The sequence below is a fragment of the Vicia villosa genome, unplaced genomic scaffold (assembly GCF_029867415.1).
Source record: "Vicia villosa cultivar HV-30 ecotype Madison, WI unplaced genomic scaffold, Vvil1.0 ctg.000393F_1_1, whole genome shotgun sequence".
NCBI lineage: Eukaryota > Viridiplantae > Streptophyta > Magnoliopsida > Fabales > Fabaceae > Vicia > Vicia villosa.
In genome coordinates this window covers 48,873-69,395 of record NW_026705177.1, presented here as the reverse complement: position 1 = coordinate 69,395, position 20,523 = coordinate 48,873, and the positions used below count along the sequence as shown (strand labels likewise).

The 20,523-nt window shown below is 33.9% G+C and overlaps 2 protein-coding genes, 1 non-coding gene and 1 pseudogene across 3 annotated transcripts; 2 read left to right on the top strand and 2 right to left on the bottom strand.

Annotated features, from left to right (window-relative positions):
- Positions 1 to 5,608: 5,608 nt before the first annotated feature.
- Positions 5,609 to 8,299, top strand: LOC131627682 (subtilisin-like protease SBT1.4). The gene has a single exon (XM_058898521.1). It carries the CDS (start codon positions 5,776 to 5,778, stop codon positions 8,113 to 8,115), a length of 2,340 nt encoding a protein of 779 aa, XP_058754504.1. The 5' UTR covers positions 5,609 to 5,775; the 3' UTR covers positions 8,116 to 8,299.
- Positions 8,300 to 14,158: 5,859 nt separating this feature from the next.
- TRNAL-CAA (transfer RNA leucine (anticodon CAA)) lies at positions 14,159 to 14,242 on the top strand. Its single transcript has one exon. It is a non-coding gene; the product is annotated as a tRNA-Leu (tRNA).
- A 42-nt stretch (positions 14,243 to 14,284) lies between these two features.
- Positions 14,285 to 15,908, bottom strand: LOC131627681 (guanine nucleotide-binding protein subunit gamma 3-like). Its single transcript, XM_058898520.1, has 5 exons — positions 15,268 to 15,908; positions 15,018 to 15,070; positions 14,872 to 14,916; positions 14,725 to 14,772; positions 14,285 to 14,619 (listed from the first exon to the last, which is right to left on the bottom strand). Exons 1-5 carry the CDS (start codon positions 15,430 to 15,432, stop codon positions 14,466 to 14,468), a joined length of 465 nt encoding a protein of 154 aa, XP_058754503.1. The 5' UTR covers positions 15,433 to 15,908; the 3' UTR covers positions 14,285 to 14,465.
- A 124-nt stretch (positions 15,909 to 16,032) lies between these two features.
- On the bottom strand, positions 16,033 to 18,694 carry LOC131627680 (cation/calcium exchanger 4-like; annotated as a pseudogene).
- Positions 18,695 to 20,523: the final 1,829 nt, after the last annotated feature.

Genomic DNA, 20,523 nt, shown 5'->3' with positions numbered 1-20,523 from the left:
CTCTTTCATTTATAGAGGAAGGGAACGCCACTTTAGTTTACAAAATTGGTGTTATTATGTTTTGTACTATAAATGCTTCATCTTAAATAATTGCTAATTAGTTTACATACATTTATAAAATGCGTAGGAGAATAATACAAGATTGGTGTTATTATGTTTTGTACGGTTAATTAAGACTAGGACTTTTATGTAAATTCCTTGGCAATTAATTTTTTTCATTATTATATGTGAAACTAGGCATTTATAGGAAGAAAGTTTTTCTTGATTTCTAGGTTAAATTATCCAGATTATTCAAATGCTAATATTCAAGATTTTCAATGATCTTAATCTATTAAAATGATAGACCAATGATAAGCTCTAAGCTTCAATTCTGCAACATTCTTTATGGATTCTGACGAAGACTTTACTCGGATTCACCAAAGTCTTCATTGGAGTATGAAGAAAACTCTTCTCTTGTTTGATAAGTACCAACCAACAATGTGAATAAGAATCATTCCATTATTTTGCAACAAACAATAAAATTTCACACAAAAAATATTAGATTCCCTAATGCACTTCATTCTACCTCTCAAACTCACTCTTTAGAGTTGAGACTCATGACAATGATTTCTTGATATTATCTAAAGGATCTCACACAACTGTATAATTCTCACACTCTCAACACTTTAAGAGGTTTTCACCAGGTTGAATTTTAGAGATAGTTTTTGTTGGTGAATGAATAAATTATTTCATGAAAAATGATTTCTCTCAAGATTCTAGACAATGAAAGATTGGGTTTAGATGTTTTTTTTTTTAATTTTCAAAACAGAAACATTTAAATGACTTATCAAAAAATTTCTTTCAAATGTGATCGCCATTTATGGTTATGGCATGATCTCAATCAAAAAAATCATCAATCTAAATGAGAGAGTTCGAAAAGGGTTTAAATTGGTACTAGAGGCATGTCATAAAAAGATGAGAAAAAAACAATGTGATTTGAGTCAAATCATGAGTTATTGTGATTTGAATCAAAGAAAGAATGATGTGAATCAAAGGTAGTGAAGTGAAAAAGTTTGTTACTAGTGATTTGAATAAAGTTTGGATGTGTGATTTAAGTCAAGCAATGTATGATTCAAATCACACTTAGTTTTAAGGAAATTCGGACGACTTGATTCGAATCACCAATCATGTGATTCGAGTCAATAAGTAGTATAATTCGGATCCCAAGCTTCTCTATTCGAATCAGACTGACAGGAATAAATTTCTCACTCACAAGCAAGTTTCTGATTCGAATCACAACATCCTTGATTCTAATAAAGACTCCTAAAATCCTTGATTCAAGCCTTCTAACTTGCGATTCAAGTAATGTTAAATATTTTGACTTGTATCAAATTGTAAAAAGGCTAAAACACATTTATATGGACCTAAGTATAAGGATTAACTTGAGAGGTATCTTATGGTACATATCTAACAAATGAGGAATAAAGTTACACACAAATTACAAACAAATAATACAATCACGATAAATCAAATTACAAATACACACATACAATAAATAATTAAGAGAAAACCAAAATAATGATACCGACTACAATGCAACTTCAGTGTGCCCTTTTTAGATGTTTAGAAAACTTAGGATATTATTGTTATTTGATTTGAGTGAAAGTTAAAATTTGTAATTTGTGATTCAAGGATGAAATGGATTCTGAAACTATTGAACATCACATAAAATTTGTTAATACACATGTGGAATTCCGAGCTCCCAATCCCCCTTATTAAACACTTAAAGCGCATAAATATCGTGATAATATCGCAGCCATTCTCCCCCTTTGAGAAATATCAAAAAAGAGATAAAGTCAAAAACAGATGCGGCACGCATAGATATGGATTCAAAGTAACAAATAAGCTTATACGGAATGCCATACAAGATAATAAACCAATTTAAATTAGAAATATTGCACTTGAACATGTAAACACACAATCAACATAATTTCAAGAAAGCAAGATACAAGATAAACTAGAAAACAACAATATAGATAAAACATCAACCATACTAGAATAATGGCACAATTATGCCATACCGAATATTATTCAAAACAGCTAGATAACGACAAAAAGTGCCAAAAATAATAATAACTATCAACATAGTCATACATGAGGGGATAAACATAAGGAACGATAATGATTCAAATGATGATATGATATAGTATACTAAGCTATAAAAGGTTAGATGGGAAATAATCGGGGGTAGGATCAAAATCAAGATCAAGGTTAATACTTAAGTGACTCAATGGCTTCCTTGATGCTTCCAAGGCAATCATCTGGTCTTCTCTAGCAACAACTCATTCTTCCTTTGCTCTAGTTTCAACAGCTTCAGCATCAAGACGGGCAATGAGGTTATCCTCTCTAATCTAGGTCAAAGTATGAATCTGACTAACACAAATGTCCATATAGACCTTCACAACACTAGGTAATTCATATGAAGGAGCAAATGATGTTGATGGAGCAAAGGGCCTTCCGGGTAACGAGTATTTTAAAATTAGGTATTGGATGGATATAATCGCACCTAATGAATTGATGGAGGCCTGTCAAGGTTGACGTTAATTGCACCACAAGGTAATTGATTTCGATCGCCTTGGAAGTTGCTTTTGTTGTGCATGTCATTTCTAGGGTTATGTGACCCCTTACTTGCACCTGCTCGCCTAAACAGCCTACTAGCGAGCTCAAGAATGCCTTAATATTGTCGAAATTGAGATTGAGATTATGGAAGGTGCTATAGAATATGATGTTTGTTGAACTTCCCGAATCTATTAAGACTCTCTTGATATTCTAATTATTGTATTACACCATGATGACCTTGGGGTCATTAATGTGAGGGTAGACTCTCATGGCGTCATTGTTAGAGAAAATGATTTTAGATCATGGTCCTCTCCGCATGGATTTGGAAAGGCCAGGGGATATTATGTTCGCAATTAAAACATGCATGGTGTATTTTCTCTAGGAAAAGCTAGAATTTCCTCCATTGGTGAAACCTTTGATAATAGTGTTAACTATGAGAGTTGGATCTTTCTTGGACAATTTTGAGAGAAAACGAAAAAAGTGGTGGTAATATTGGAAGGTTCGGCACATGTCAGTTTTATTGGGGACGCCACTGTACTTACTAGAAAAAGTACAAGTGCGTAGCAACTCTATTCTGGTAGGGGTTGCAAGAGGCTTTCGTGTTTTGGGAGTTTAGGGAAAGCTTACGAGGGTGAAAATACTTGTTTTGGAGATGTTTTCTCTGGGGTTATAGACAACTCACGAGGGTGAGAAATTCTATTAAAAGGGTATTATTTGGTGAATATTCGATTGTCCTCTATCAACCCTAAGGTTGAGATATTTATAGAGTCATATGGGTCTGGATTTGGGGTTTCTCAAAAATAGAAATCATCCACCCCGTTGAATCCATACTTTTTAAAGAGACGTAGGTTATTTTCTTGCCTCATTTTCTACATTATCTCTAATCACGACACATCACTTCCCATATTTTCCTATCCTGGACGAGTGGGGTGTGTCGCAGTCGATTTCATCTCCTTGGGGGCGATATGATCATGTCGCCCCTTGTGGGCAATATGATCTCATCGTCCCTTATGGGTCCTCATAAATATATCACTATAGTTTTTATTTAATCTATAATCGATTATGTCATATCCATAATATATTATTTGAAATAATTTTAGGAAACATTTGACTTAATATGCATCATATTCAATTATATAACAACCATAATCGATTACTCAATCATAAATAGGTACATAATCATGTATAACACATCCATAATCGATTATGGTGGGGATGTGCTTCATTATCGATTATATATGCACATAACCATAAGTGAGTATCCAAATTAAAAACATTTTCCCTTTTTTAAGGAAGTCTTCTTAAGAGGTTTGGAAAGAGTGGTGTTTAAAAAACTATTTTGTGAGTGTGTGTATATATTTTAATCTTAAGAGAGATACACTATTATTTACAACATGATTCTAAGAAGATAGAAGCAATCGAAACTACATATCATATCATGCTTTCTGATTTAGGTCCATTCTTTGATGATTTAGAATAAGTTATCTTCTTGAGTCAATAGTCAAAACATGTTTTAAACATGGAGCCAAAACTTATATAGACACTTAAGACAATATCACAAAAATAACTGAAAATAATGTAAAAAAATCACGATGATTCAATACATGAGTTGATAGAAAAACCACAAAATAAATTGATTCACAAGCTAAACATGATTAGATTCAGAGGAAGAAAATAGAGAAAAGAAAGAATGAATTGATTCAAGATAAATGTGATTTGTTTCACATGAATTGACTAACTCGAAAAACTTGATTCAACCCACAAAGTTAAAATCAAGACTTGAGCAACATGAATCGACTCGCTCAAAATCATGAGTAAATCCTACAACTCATGGCGGGATAAGGATGTGATGAATTGGTTCACCATGTTAGTGTGATTTGATTCATATCATCATGAAAAAAGGTTTTTCAAAATAATGCTAATGCATGACATTGTGAGAAATTCAATTATATACTAATTATAAAGAAGAAAAGCAAAAAAAATAAAATAAAATAATAAATCCAAACACTCGGAGCAATTACATCCTAATTGAATTTGGTAGTATAATTCCTCTTGCTAGCTTTAGATGGGTTATTTTTGTTTGTTTTTTCTCCTTCGAATCATCAATTACTTCATTCTCAGTCATGTTAGTCCAGCAATTACATCCAACTTGAAGTACAAGCAGTGCTAAATTATAACAAAGTTAATTACATCATATCAAATACATCATAACACTTTGAAATAGTCAATATCCTCTAAGTTGAAATTTGATTTTTGTTTTGTTTATTTTTATAAATGAAATGTTTCCCTTTCTCATTTGTACATGTTTGTGTAATTTCTTCTGTACAAAATAAAAATTAAAAAAATAACAGAGTTTCAAACATGAATAATATAAATATAGTCGAAAGTCCCAACACATATACCAACTCCTTTGGCTTCTAGTAGATTATTAAAATCACATAACATAAAAACAAATACAAAAGTCTTAACACGATGTACACAGATCAATAACTTAAAATCACAAAGTATATAAAAAAACAATATAAAATCCAAATCAAGATTCCGAAACATTAAGCCAGAAAAGTTAACGTAATTTCGTGTTTATCTCCCTCATTGTCTCACTCCCATTATTCAATCTTTTATATTATATATTATCCATTTTATCTTCATCTCATAAAATATACTTTATCAAAATTACATTGTCATGACTTTTGAATCTAAATCTCATAAAGCATCATATGGTTTGGTATCTGCTGTGGAGATTGCTAATCCACAAAATCCCATACGTCCTTCAATTATTGGCTATCTACTCCTCATGGCCCACCTAATTCAATTTTTTAATAACCAACAACAACAGTATTGTCTCAGATTTATTATACTCTTTTTTCTTATACATATATAATTATTTAATTAAATATCTTTTTTATTTACACATAAAAATCTTTTAGTTTTTTTGACATATCACAATAATTAAAAAAAATCTAAAAATAACTATACCCAAAAAAAATATCTCTAACCACACACAGTCTTCCCCTTTCCCTCATTTACAGGTCAAATTCATTTCCCTCTTCATCCTCCAAAAATTCATGTCCAGTCATCAATCTAGCAATCAAATGATATTTCAATTTCATACCCTCACTCAATAAAAACCATTCCCTCCCTCAAAATTTCTAACCAACACAACACAACACAACAATCATGGCTTCCCCTTCTCCTTTTCCACACTCTCTCCCAATCTTCACTTTCTCTCTCATTCTCTTCCTCTCTCTTTCTCTCTCTCACTCATCAGACTCTCCACAAACCTACATCATCCACGTGGCAAAATCTCCACGCTCCTCCCTCTTCTCCACCAATCAAAACCATTTCTCCTCCATCCTCAACTCCCTCCCCTCTTCCCCCAACCCATCTTCCATCCTCTACACATACACGTCCGCCATTCACGGCTTCTCCGCCCACCTTACCCCCTCCCAAGCCGACCACCTTAAATCCCACCCCGACATCCTCTCCATCCAACCCGACCAAATCCGCCACCTCCACACAACGCACACTCCCGACTTCCTCGGACTCGTCGAATCCTCCGGACTATGGCCAAACTCACACTTCGCCTCCGACGTCATCATCGGCGTCCTCGACACCGGAATCTGGCCGGAGCTCCAAAGCTTCTCCGATCAGTCCCTCTCTCTTTCCACTCTCCCTTCTTCCTGGAAAGGAGCCTGCGAAACATCTCACGATTTTCCTAAATCTTCATGTAACGGAAAAATCATCGGTGCCAAATCATTCTACAGAGGCTACGAAGCTTACCTTCAAAGACCTATCGATGAAACCGTCGAATCGAAATCTCCGAGAGACACAGAAGGCCATGGAACTCATACAGCTTCAACCGCGGCCGGCTCGATTGTATCTAACGCCAGTTTGTTTCATTTCGCTAGAGGTGAAGCTAAGGGAATGGCAACGAAAGCTAGAATCGCTGCTTACAAGATCTGTTGGAGATCGGGTTGTTTTGACTCTGATATTCTTGCTGCTATGGATGAAGCTGTTTCAGATGGGGTTCATGTGATTTCACTCTCTGTTGGTTCTAATGGCTATGCACCTCAGTATTATCGTGATTCAATCGCGATTGGTGCTTTTGGTGCTGCGCAACACGGTGTTGTTGTTTCTTGTTCCGCTGGTAATTCAGGTCCGGGTCCTTATACTTCTGTTAACATAGCTCCTTGGATTTTAACCGTTGGTGCTTCGACGATTGATCGAGAGTTTCCTGCTGATGTTGTTCTCGGGGATGGTAGAGTTTTCGGCGGTGTTTCTTTGTATTATGGTGATGATTTGCCTGATTATAAGCTTCCTTTGGTTTATGCTAGAGATTGTGGTAGTAGATATTGTTACTTAGGATCTTTGGATTCTTCGAAAGTGAAAGGGAAGATTGTTGTTTGTGATAGAGGAGGGAATGCTAGAGTTGAGAAGGGTAGTGCTGTGAAAAGGGCTGGTGGGTTGGGAATGATTATGTCGAATACTGAAGATAACGGTGAAGAGCTTCTTGCTGATGCTCATCTTGTTGCAGCTACAATGGTTGGTCAGATTGCTGGTGATAAGATTAAAGAGTATATAAGATCGAGTGAGAATCCGACTGCTACGATCGAGTTTAAAGGAACTGTGATCGGTGGTTCGGATTCGCCTTCTGCTCCTAGAGTTGCTTCGTTTTCGAGTAGGGGTCCGAATTATAGAACTGCGGAGATTCTTAAACCAGATGTTATAGCTCCGGGTGTTAACATTTTAGCAGGGTGGACTGGTAAAGTTGGTCCTACTGATTTGGATTTGGATCCGAGGAGAGTTGAGTTTAACATCATTTCAGGTACTTCTATGTCTTGTCCTCATGTTAGTGGAATTGCTGCATTGCTTAGGAAAGCTTATCCAGGTTGGTCACCAGCTGCGATTAAATCGGCTTTGATGACAACCGCTTATAATGTTGATAATACCGGAGAAGCAATTAAGGATCTTGGAACAGGTAAAGAGTCGAATCCGTTCGTTCATGGAGCTGGGCATGTTGATCCTAACAAAGCGCTTAATCCCGGGTTGGTTTACGATATAAACAGTAACGATTATTTAGCATTCCTTTGTTCAATTGGTTATGATGCTAGGAAAATTCAGGTTTTCACTAGAGAACCAACTAGTTTTGATGTTTGTGAAAATGAAAGGAAGTTTTCTAGTCCCGGTGATTTGAATTACCCTTCGTTCTCTGTTGAGTTCGGCGCAAACAATGGATTGGTTAAGTACAAAAGAGTTGTTACTAATGTTGGTGGTTCTGTTGATGCTGTTTACAGTGTCAAAGTGAATGCTCCTTTTGGTGTTGATGTTAGTGTTTCACCTAGCAAACTTGTTTTCAGCAGTGAAAACCAAACTCAAGCTTTTGAGGTAACATTCACTAGAATTGGATATGGTGGTTCTCAGAGTTTTGGGTCATTGGAATGGAGTGATGGAGTTCATATTGTGAGGAGCCCGATTGCTGCTAGATGGAGCAATGGATTCTCATCAGCATCCTTTTGAGTTTTCACTCTGTTATAGTGCTTTGTTTATGTGAAATTGGAAAGACATTATTGTTGCCATGCATAGGTGGAAACATGTTATGTATGAAGTTAATTAGTCTTGTATTGTATTGTTGTAACTTTTATGTTAGCTTATTGTACAAACTAAAAAAGAATAATTATTTGGCTTGGTTGTTTATGTTTCATGATGTTGTATTATTAGTAGTAGTTGATGGAGGTCTTGTTCATAATTTATGGGGATGAAATGGAAAATCTATGAAGTAAAATGTGATTTTTAGACTGTTGATTCAGTGTAATTGTTGTGGTTTTGCATATTATCATGTTTGATGCACCAGTATGGCAGCATTGCACCAACATCACTTCAATGAAATCTGGGGAACATGACAACATCTATTTTGGTGAGTTAGTAAAAAAATAGTCTATTTTGATAATTTACATACACACCCAAAAAGCTATTTTAGTTAAATTATCCATTTATCTTTACTATTAATCACTTCCAATTTTAAATATTCAGTCATAAATTATTTTATGCTCAATTGATTATCTTTGGTTCCAGATTTTGAGCAATTAAATTGATTATGAAAGTTCAATAAAAAAAAGTTGATTATGAAAGTAGATTTTGACAAGTTTTATTGATCTATCAGAGAATTGATTTTATGTATATAAGATGTTATGATTTATAACTTTTAAGTGTAAATGTGACATTTATGTTTATTATTTAACTCTCTTTTATGTGAATGGATTCAAATATAAACTATTTTGCATTAATTTTATAAAATTATTTTTATTATAAAAATTTTTATCACCGAAGAACCAAATATACAAATCAAAATAAATTTTACAAAATTAATCATGCGGTCATTTGATATAGCACTTAAAACCTTCAAACAAAGATTTCCACATTTCCAAATTCCAACATCATTGGGTATTAGGATGTTTGAGTGTTGGATGGAATACTACTCCGTCTTTTGAAAACTAATTTTAATTGAGTGTTTGAATTGACGGTAGATAAAATTAATTTTGATATAATTTAATTTAATAAAATTAATTTTAATATAATTGAGTTTATCAAAATTGATTTATTTAAATATAACAAATTATGTTATGCTTAAGACATTGGAGTACCAAATTATTGTCATATGCATGTAGACTTCAATTGGTGAAAAATGTCTTGTTCTCAATTATCAACTACTGGATGCAAATCTTTTCCCCAAGAAGGTTATTACACATATGGAAAGCCTCTGCAGAACTTTCCAATGGAGTGAGAAGGATACATCAACCAGGAAGGTCCTAGTTTCATGGGAACATGTTTGTGAGCCAGTATCCGCAGGAGGATTGAACTTGATTTCTTTGATAATATGGCTAGACCAAGACCAGTCTTCGTATTATGGCTTGCTTGTTAGGAGAGGTTGCCTACTAAAGACAAGTTTCTAAGATTTGAGATTGTCATCGACGGAAAATGTGTTTTCTCTGGCATACTAGAAAGTTGTAGACATTTTTTCTTTGATTGTGCTGAGAATAGAAGAATTTGGATACAAGTTCCTTCCTGGATGAAATATAATCGAGAGCCGGGTGATTGGGAATCTGAATTGCAATGGTTATGCCAACACACTAGAGGTAGAAGCTGTAAAGCACAGTTGTTGAAGAATCATATGACTGAAACAGTGTATACCATTTGGAGGTTTAGGAACCTGATGATCTTTCAAAATAGAACAGCAGGATGTTTATTGAGCTCAGGCATTATTGCTATTGTGAAGTGGAGAGTTGAACTAGTGCATGACTTATTGCTATATTGTAATAGACTCTGATTATATTTGTTGGATTTGTAAATGTTGTGTTAGATTTGTAGTTGCTGAGTCTTTTTGTTGCTTTGGTTAGCCTGAATCTTTGATCGGCTTATGTACTTGATTTGGGAATGAAATTATTTTCGTGCTAAAAAAATTGGTTGGTTTCAAGTTTTTACATTGACATATAATTGATTTGATTTTATCTCTATAATAGGTTAGTATTTGTAACTTTTTAGGATAAATGTGAGTTTTACACCTAAATTTATTATTGAACTCATTTTAACAGAAATGTAAACATAAATCAATTTTACAAAATCAATTCAATATAAACTCTTTTTATCATTGAAAAACCAAATACACTCCTGTTTTTTTTATTAAAAAAAAACACCATGGTTTTCCGGATTTCTTTTCAAAATGTTGAAAAATCCGATAGTGTAAAATCACCAATTTTTTAAAAAAAACTCATGCAATTATCGGACTTTTAGACGGGCTACAAAAAATCAGGTAATTTAATTTTTGACGGTTGAGATTTTACCGACAGTTTTGTGCAGCTGTGATTGCATCGAAAGTTATGTGTGGTTCATATATGATGAATCCAAACTTGTATAAATAGGGATCATGTATTGTTAAAAAAAATCTTAGAATGCCTCAATATTCGTTTATGGCAGTCGTGTCCTTCAACAGTGTGAAACATCCTATTGATTTTTGGCTTCCCAGGGACACCATCAATCTCGTTGTTTTGAAATCCCTATTGGATAATATATTGCCTCACACCGAGAACAAAAAGGTGGATAAGGTCAAGTTTTGTGCACTATGGATTAATACTGAAGGAAATATGAAATATGACAATATTGAGCTGAAGACTGATGGAGATTTGAAGGTTATGTGGAGAACGTATAACCGTAGGCAAACGAAGGGGATGATCGAGTTTAATTTGTGACAATTGCTAGATCTATTGATGATATACTCGAGATGTTAAAACGTCCAAAATCATTTAATAGTGTCAAAGTTTTATTATTTACTACCTCTGTTTCAAAATGACTGTCGTTTAAGGTTTTTACACACGTATTAAGAAATGCAATGATATTGTCATAAGATGTTACACTTTTACTAAATTAACCTTATTTATGCATTAGAAGTCATATGAACAGTAATAATTAAATGACATAATTGAAAAAGTAACAATCATTTCTATAATGAAAAGTGAGAATGGCAGTTATTTTGAAACAAATTTTATTTGCTAAAACGACAGTCATTTTGAAACAGAGGGAGTATTATTGTTTTGTAAAGTTATGTAATTATTTGTGTTAAGTTATATCAGTTGGCATGTGTTAAGTTATGTTAATTCTCATGTGTTAAATTATGTTAATCGTGCAATTATAAAAGAAATAAAGTGTTATCTAATAAACTACATAGCTCAGTTGTCTGAGTAATAATACAAATAATATTTGAATAATATAAAAATAATAAAAGCTACACAAGTCTTCCACGGGGGCTATATATGTTATCTGCGGTGCCAAAGTATAAAACTCACCATTTGAATTTACCAAACTCATAAAGTTATCCATAATGACTGCTATCATCTGAAGATGTTGATGGTCAGCCACCATAAGTGGAGGCGGCGACACGTCATCAAAAGGTCCCTCGTCATCTACATGGTAAACTGGTGGGATGATGCGTGGGTGTGATATAGTAAGGTACCATTCTAAGTAACCATCAACAAACTACGTAGGAAACTAGACCTCTACTGCATGATTTGTAATGGCACGAGCAGAGCTCACAACATAACCCACAAATCCTTAATGCCCTCAGCTGCAACAACGGAGACTGGTTGTGGGATGTCCTGGACATATCCAAACTGGTGCAAACACCTCTCAGGTAAGTGTCCAGCCACTGGGTCTCTCATCGCAGATAACAAGAAAAAAGGAAGTGTTATCAAACTCCGGTGTATGCATAGGGTGTCGAAATGACATCGTCTATAGTCAGCGCATTAATCCTTCTCTTCTACTCCAAAATAGCGTTTGGATGTGCATGCTTGGCCTCCATATCTTGGCCCATGAGGAGCCATCAATGATACGAATAACCCTTTTGTCACAAATGAACGGAAAATGCTTGTGTATTCAACACTGTACAAAAACATAGACAAATCAACAAATGTAATAAATAAGAACTAAATTAATAAGAAATAATAAATTTTTATACCTCAAATAGACTAATATAATTGGAAAGCTACCTGTCATCCCAACCCTCCACCTCCTTAATTGTTGGCTAGACATCATCAACAATCGCATTATCGAGCTCATCAGCTAGATCTCTGATCCATCCATAAGCTCGAGCTCCAGTACGTTGGATACTCTGGTATGTGAATCCTCAACGTCATCTGCCCTCACACGAGCCTTCTTTGTAGCTCTGTCAAGCTTCTTAAAAGGAATCGTGCTGTCCTTTTCCTCTGGTTTTTAAAATCCAGAAATCAACGGCTTTTCTAGATTTTTCAAAATATCTGATAACTATCTCAACATTTTCTTTTACCAATTTTTTTGACAAATTTGGTATGCCTGTTTGGAATTTTAACGCGCTTTCCGAAGTATCGCATCAAAATGCATGCATTTTAATCAGATTTTTTAAATTATCTGATAAAAATGCATAAAAATTATGAATTTTTACCAAAATTTTCAAAATATCCTGTAAAAATGCATGAGAAACATGAGTTTTTATCAAACATTTCAAAAATGCCGATAAAAATCCATGTTTTTTTTTATAAAAAAAATGACAAAAAATTAAAATTGTCGATAAAATTGCATATTTAAAATAATTCAGTAATTAACTCGAAAAATCTAGTTAGACACTTTTAAAAATACTCAAAATGTTACATATGAACAGATTTTTTTTTTAATATCCAATATAATATAGGAAAAGCACAATAATGGATGGATATCAGAATTGAATGAAGTGGCACGACGAAATCTTCAAATTTTATATGTTAGTGTTGTGATGCTTGCCTTCGAACCAGCATTTTCAAATGTGCTACAATTTGTGTTAACTTAAATTTTTTTTAGAGATTAATTATTATGTAGTGTTAGTATAAAAAGTTTTATATTATCAATTTATTACTATTATCTGTTTGTAATATTTTATAGTTTTGTAAAATAAAAGTCAAATTTCTATTAACATTCTACATGTATGATTATTTATTATTTTTTTAAAAAGCCAAATGCATTAACAGAATAAAGCACAAAATGTGCAAACATTACACCAGTTCACATACAAAGTGCCGGCCTCAAAATAACTACAGAAAGATCAATTACAGAATAAACAAATGGAAGGAAAACAAAAACGGCCTGAAACTCCTAACAAGAGAAAAAAAATACACAATACAGACTCCAAGCACCATGATCACACCAAGTACTTGAGATACAAAGATACTGAACCATTCGCAACCAATACCGAACAACCGATGAATTACGACTTACAGATTGGCAACAAAACTGGCCCCTGCTCCAGCCCAACCAAAATTGCGACATGTATGATAAATTGATTGTGTAAAATTGTGTATTTCAATTAAATTTTATTTTTTATACTTTTTTAACGTGATCACATTAAGAGTTAAGACTAACTATACTTATACTTTAACCACCTCAAACATTGATCAGTTGGCACATAGTCTATTTTTTTCTAATCACAAGGTTTAGGAGAGTTCAAGTGATATTATTTATAAGCTGTATGTTTTTTTTTTTTTTGAGTATATATAAGCTGTATGCTTATGATTAACAAATCTATATACTTTTTTTAATTTTTCCTAATTCTGTTTACTATTTACTTTCAATATGCAAGTTAGTATTGACTGTAACACATAAACAACTCAACAATTCACGTAGGAGTCTCAGATCAAAAGAATATCAATTCCTCAGTACTCCAAGTAATTTTATTTTATATTTTAATTCATATATCAAATATATATAAATTTTTAAATATTTTTTTCCTTTATTTTCTGTTTTGACTTGATGCTTTTTTTATTATCAATTGCGAATAAAAATTTTATATATTCCCTTTATCATATTAAATATCACTCAACATTAATTTTTTATATTTACAATTTTTCTTTGATTTTCCATTCAATCAAATAAAGAATGCTAAAATTATTTTCCCTTCCTTTCAGCTTTCTCTTCTAACTACAAAACTCATGGTTTTCTTTTATCTTTCTTGCCATGATCAATTATCAACAATTAAGTAACCTGCGATTGAAATTATATAATATATGTCAGGATGGCCGAGTGGTCTAAGGCGCCAGACTCAAGTTCTGGTCTTCGAAAGAGGGCGTGGGTTCAAATCCCACTTCTGACAATTTTTAATTTTTTTTGTTTTTTGTTTTTTTTTTTTCTATTTTTTGTTTTTTTCATTCATGATGTTTTGTATGTTAATGTTTCCTTCTTGAACTTATGATATTTTTCAGTTATTCATAAAATGTTTAACAATACTAATAATTCTAACAACCAAAACATAGGTTCATATCATCTTTACAAAGAATAACACAAACAACATAAAACACAAGATGTGTGTAAGAACTTCAAAACTTAGCAACAATTTTCGACAATCTAGTACTCTTCAAGCAACTGCTACCAAAACACTTGGATTTTGATGATGAACAGCATGAACAACAACATCCCTTTGCAATTTTCTTATGAAGAAAGCATTTGCAGGAGCAGCATATCCAAGGAAGACTAATAAAAAAGAAAAAAAAATATTAACTCATGATTATTTTGAAACAAAAGCATGTGAAAGAAATGTTTAAAAATGAAATGGTTAGATAGACAAAAACTGAGTACCTGATCTGCTTCTTGAAGTAATGAGATTCAGAGATTTTGAGCTTTCCTCTGCATCAAATGCATTGGTATTTATTTAGTTAATTAAGACTTATAGATATAAATTAATCGATAATATAAAGATTAAGAGAAAAAGTTGGAGATTCATACGTGAGTGTGAAGGGATCTGACATAGAGCCTACAAAATCATCAAGCCTGTTAAAGAAAATGTTGGTTTTCAAATAGGCCTGTTAATTTTCAACCTTGGTGATGATGTAACATAATATAATATTTACATGAAAAGGTTGAGTTCTTACTCTTTGCAGCATGTTGAAGCTGAATGAACACCTTCTAGTAATTTTAACTCTTCCTATGAGCAATATAAATCTCAAGGTCATTACTATGAATATGCAATTAAATCAAACTAGCGTAGACACAAACACCAGACACAGACATATACACCAGACAAATATTAATACATAAACATAGTAGAAGTGATTGCATGTAATAGCAAGTGTTATACTATGGTGTCGGTGTCCAATACAAGTTCATCTTAGAAATATGCACCTGAAGTAAATTAATCTCTCTTTCCAAACCTTGAATCTTCACCATCTGTTTCCTCTTCCCATGAAAATCTACAAACCCAGGAAGTGGTGATTTTGGACTCATTTGTGTTTCAAATGAAGGTTTTGATGTTAAGGACACTGAAGAGAAGTTGTATTCACCATCCATTTGAAATTTCTAAAACAAATGAACAAATGTAGTGTGGCTATGGCTAGAGAGTGAACAAAATTTGAAACTTTATGGTTGGTTAGTGGAAAGTTAGAAACTTGAGAAATGGGTTAACTTTGTACTTGCACATGAGCACTTAAAATTGGGTTGGTTGAGATTTTCCAGAGAAAGTGACAAAAGGGTAACAAAGCACACGTGACTGTCATGTAGGAAAGTGAAAACTGGAAAAAAGAAAGAGTTTTCAGATTTTGCTTTTTTTTGTTTGTGAAAAGAAGGTTTGGAAAATATGATAATAGAGGGACATATAGTCAAATTGGGAATTATAAAATGGTAGAATTGTTATTTTTAGATGAAAGTGTCAGAGATGCTCTGCAGTATCGAAGTTGCTGAAAGATGTAATGTGACAACACCTATTAGAGCCATGCAAATGGTCATTGATTTATTATAAACTAAGTAAAACTATATTCAATGGTTTCATCACTATTCTAACTATTTTAGAGAGCATGCTTGTGCAGATATTCTTGCAAAAATTGTGAGAAAAGTGTTTAGAGTATCTTTTGCTATGGTTCATGATCTTTATGTTACTTTCTTGTTGCTAAATATCAACACAAAATTTGACAATTTTTCAACAAAGTGTTTGAATTTACAACAATGGCATCTTCAACTAGAGCAGTAACACATTCATACTACAAGTGATTGGTTTTTTCCTTCCTGAACTTTCTGTCCTAAATTATCAGCTATCTGCACAACAGAAATTACAGCTCACGGCTCAAAGGGCCGGATCATTATGATTACAACGTAGATCGATCGCTAAAACGTCTAACTTAAACCCGCAATTGTTATTAGCCCCAAAGAAGTACATACTCTGAAAGAAAGAAAAAGCATATAAAGGATGATGAGACCAATTCCAAACATTCTGCTAGGATGCATGTTGTTGCGCGGTAAAACAACAAGTGCCCATAGAAGTCCTGTGATAAGAAATCCCATTGTGTAGAATAAGCTACTGTCTTTAGGCACCACGTACGAAGAAGGTTTCTTTGACCATGCACCAAGCAGCAAGGAGAATCCCAAACCAACAAGTGTGTTGAACATAGGACCTGCATAGGATCCAGATAAAGCTATCTGAACTCCATCATCTCCATCTAATGCCAATGCAACATTTGACATTAAATCTCCCATTGAATTTCCCCATGCTAATACAGTTAATCCAAGAATCGATGGATTAATTCCGAAAACTACACCAAACGCTACTAATAGAGCCACAAGCTCGTTTGCTATTATGTAGAACCACACTATGCTCATAACAAATCCTCGAGAACCCAAGGAATCAAATACTGAGACGGTGGACAATCAGACACTGTGTATTTATACGCAAGAATACCAAGTGTGCTTCCAAGAGAAACGCCAAAACAATAAGCAAGTATAATACTTGTATAACTCACATTGTCTTGGGTGCTCCACAAAAAAGCCAGGAGAATGGGAGCCAATGAAGCACTAGCCACGGCGAAGAACTTTGACCACACTTCCTCGTGAACCATTGGAATTGTTAGCCGTCTAGGAACTGCCAGTGGCATCTCCATGAGTAAAAAAAGCTTTGAAACAGAGAACGACGGCCTGGTGTTTTCCGTGGATCCATCACTCCATCCCCATGGAGGCCTCTCATCATCTGAAAAATTGATTTTATTTGCCTGGTTTGAATATATTGCCACATTTGAAGACCACATCCACTGAGGCAGGGAAGGAGGGAGACGGGGAGGATCAGTCTCAGTGTCTAAGTCAAGCAAAGAGCTATATATTGTCGTATCCTCTTCAGAACCAACAGCGAATACACTTCCTTGGACAGGAAGCAAAGGTGTCACAGCATCCAATTTCAAAATCCGTGCATGTTTCCGCAATAGCTCATTGGCAGCAACAATGAATGCATAAAGAACATAAATCGATACAAAAGCAATGGCTGCCCCAATACCTATCTTACCAACAAACAAAATCACAAGCAGCACAAAAAGGGTGAACAGAAAGAAACTCAGGTCCCTTACAAAGCACCGTTGATCAATTTGAACCTTCCTGTCCACAACACAAAGAGAAACAGTTCCAACAACAACAGTGGTAACAAACAGAGCACCGCCTAATACACTATTAAGACCAACTTCACCCGTATCAGTCCCAACAAACGAAGCTATACTGGCAAACACATCCGGTGCACCATTTCCAAGTGGAAGCAAAACAACACCAGCCACAGTTGGAGGCAATTTCAAGAGCTTTGAGAGATGCTCAAGAGAAGGACAAAAATAATCCGCCGCAGTATTCCCCAAGAGATAAAACAAAGCAGCAAGCCAAACACCCAATACTAGATAACCAAGAACCCTAAAACCTTGACATTTACAATAGAAAAACCTCAAGTAATCAATGTACCCTTCAGAAGTACACTGAGGATTAACCTTCAAGAATTCACAAGGGCTATCAAAACCTTCATGGTGGAGCAATCCAACACACAGTCCAGGTGTAATCACATCCAAACCATTACCAGCATCTACACTTGAAGAAGTGTTAGCACTAATCTCATCCATTCTACGGCGAATCACCGAAACCGAAACCCCATCCTTCAAAATTGAATTTTGAGACAACCCATGATGATTAACCAAATAAGCGGATTGTCTAAGAAGCGGATTACGAATTATATCTTCCCTATTATAAAAAAAGAACAAAACAACCATAGCACACAACCCATTGAAAACCCCATGAATTTTCCTGCGTCTTAAACCCAATAACCCACTCAGCGGCTTCATTTCCAATCCTCTAACAACACAAAAACCGTCCGCAAATCAAATCTCAGCTCCCAATTACTTGAAAATCGTCTAGGGTTTCTGTTTCTTGAACGCGAAACGAAACCCTAAGAATTCGAACTAACACAATTCGAAGCAGAATTTGATGGGGAAAACTTTGCATTACAAATAACCAGCGTGAAAATTAAGGAAATTTGAAACTTACCCGGTGAATCGAACAAAAAAAGTATGGATTTAGGGTTTTCGATGTGGCAGTTTGTAGTACTTGGTAATGGGTAATTGGAACCTCGATTTGGGAAATTCAGTATTTGAATTTACGCGACGAAACTTGTTCAGAGCTTGAAGTTTGCAACGATAACTTGTTTTGATATGGTTTGGAATTTTGTTTAGATAAAAGCCACATTCACACGTTAATTTTGTTTCTATCTTGATGAACAAAATTTGGTTCTTCTTTGCTTTTTCGTTTTTTATTTTTGTTATAATAAGGAACTAGTATAATTTTGGCTAAAAATATTTAACTTCACTTTCTTTTTTTTTGTTAACTTAACTTGCTAACTGTATTTTTATTTAAGAAACTTAACAAGAATCACTTATTGTTTTATAACATTGTTTTCGTCAAAATCTTTATAACTATTTTGGTTTCATAATTGATAATCATGCATACAAAAATAAATAAACATGTTATTAGTTAATTGGTAGGGTAAAATTTAGAGAAATTTTCTATATATTCAACATCTTTTTTTCTAGTTTTGCAAAGTGTGTCAGCCATGCTTGATACATAATGCAACCTAATGATATGTGATTTTAAGATATACGGACAATATTTGATATGAAAGATATTGTACAGACTAACTATAATAATATAGATCACGAGTTCTTATTAGGGTTTATTGCGAAATGATACTCTAATACATCGTAATTTTAGCTACCTATAGGTGAGATAACCCATACACTGAATGATGTTTCATGTTTACTCCATTTGCTTATTAGTGGTCGACTATAGATCATACTTCTTAGACGTTTCGCATGCTGGTTAAAGAATTGGGAGTTGATGTCATGGGTGTTGAAAAGGAGATTCGATAGACCCGAGGATGTCATACAAGTTTTAAATGACGAGAGGAATTGTACAAACATCATTTGATATCCTTTATTGTTCATCACAACAATTTCGAGCACATGGAGCATCACTGACTTTGACTTTGTGCCATAAGAACTTATTTCTTGTACTTGGTTGGCACAATCATTTTTGTTGATAAGACTACAACATATATACCAATGTCGCATACCTGATACACTTCATAAAGGTAGCCAATATTCATGAGTTCTCTTGGGGAGATGCAAGTCTTGTTCACTTGTACGTCCAACTAGATGAGACAAAGAAGCTCACAATAACAAACAGTTGGCCGAAAACAGATGTCTCCTTCAGATAATATTCGAAAATTTATATAATAACTTTTTAATATATTTCATATATAATTATTTTATTTTTGTAACATATTTTTTGGGCCTATATACTACAAAATTTTCCACCTATTATTTTGTGGAAAGTTTTCACTGTCTACCATAAACAATAGTAAATTTCCAATAGTTTGAAATTTGATAGTACCCACAACACTAGAATGGATATCCTCATTTTATTTTTCTAATGTCATTACGTTTTAACTTTCTATTTGTTTCTTTATATATAATTTCTTAATCATGTTTTCCTTTCATTGATTGGTGATTAGTGATAGAAGCTTGATTGGGAGGTTGATTCTAAGATAAGGATATCATGACAAGTTAATGGTTATATCTTAGTTAATGATTAATTGGAGAGAATAGATCATTAACCCTTTGTTCTCTTAATGATAGTGGCACTCATTAGTAAATAAGTCAAAGTGATAGGGGTATTAGTGGAAAATTCAAAGAACCTATTTAAATCACTTTTTCTTCATCAAGACCTCATTTTCACCATTTTCTTCTTCTCACTAAACCAAAAGAAAATCAGAATTCATGAAGGCTTAGGGAGAGAGGGAGGGGGAGAGAGAGAGAGAGAGAGAGAGAGAGAGAGAGAGAGAGAGAGAGAGAGAGAGAGAGAAAACAAGTGACGAAGGACCAGGGAAAGCATTTTTCTCCAAGCTCCATTGCTGCACGTGAAGATCAAGTTGCATGGAAGGAGAAATTCTGATTATTATTATTATTATTATGGAAGTGAAAGCTTGAGCAAGAGTATATCATATAATCATCCAAGTTCACCTCAATCCCTCATATTCTCTCCAAATTTCTAGGTTTGGTTAAATGTAGGTTCCATATATTAGAATCTTAGGTT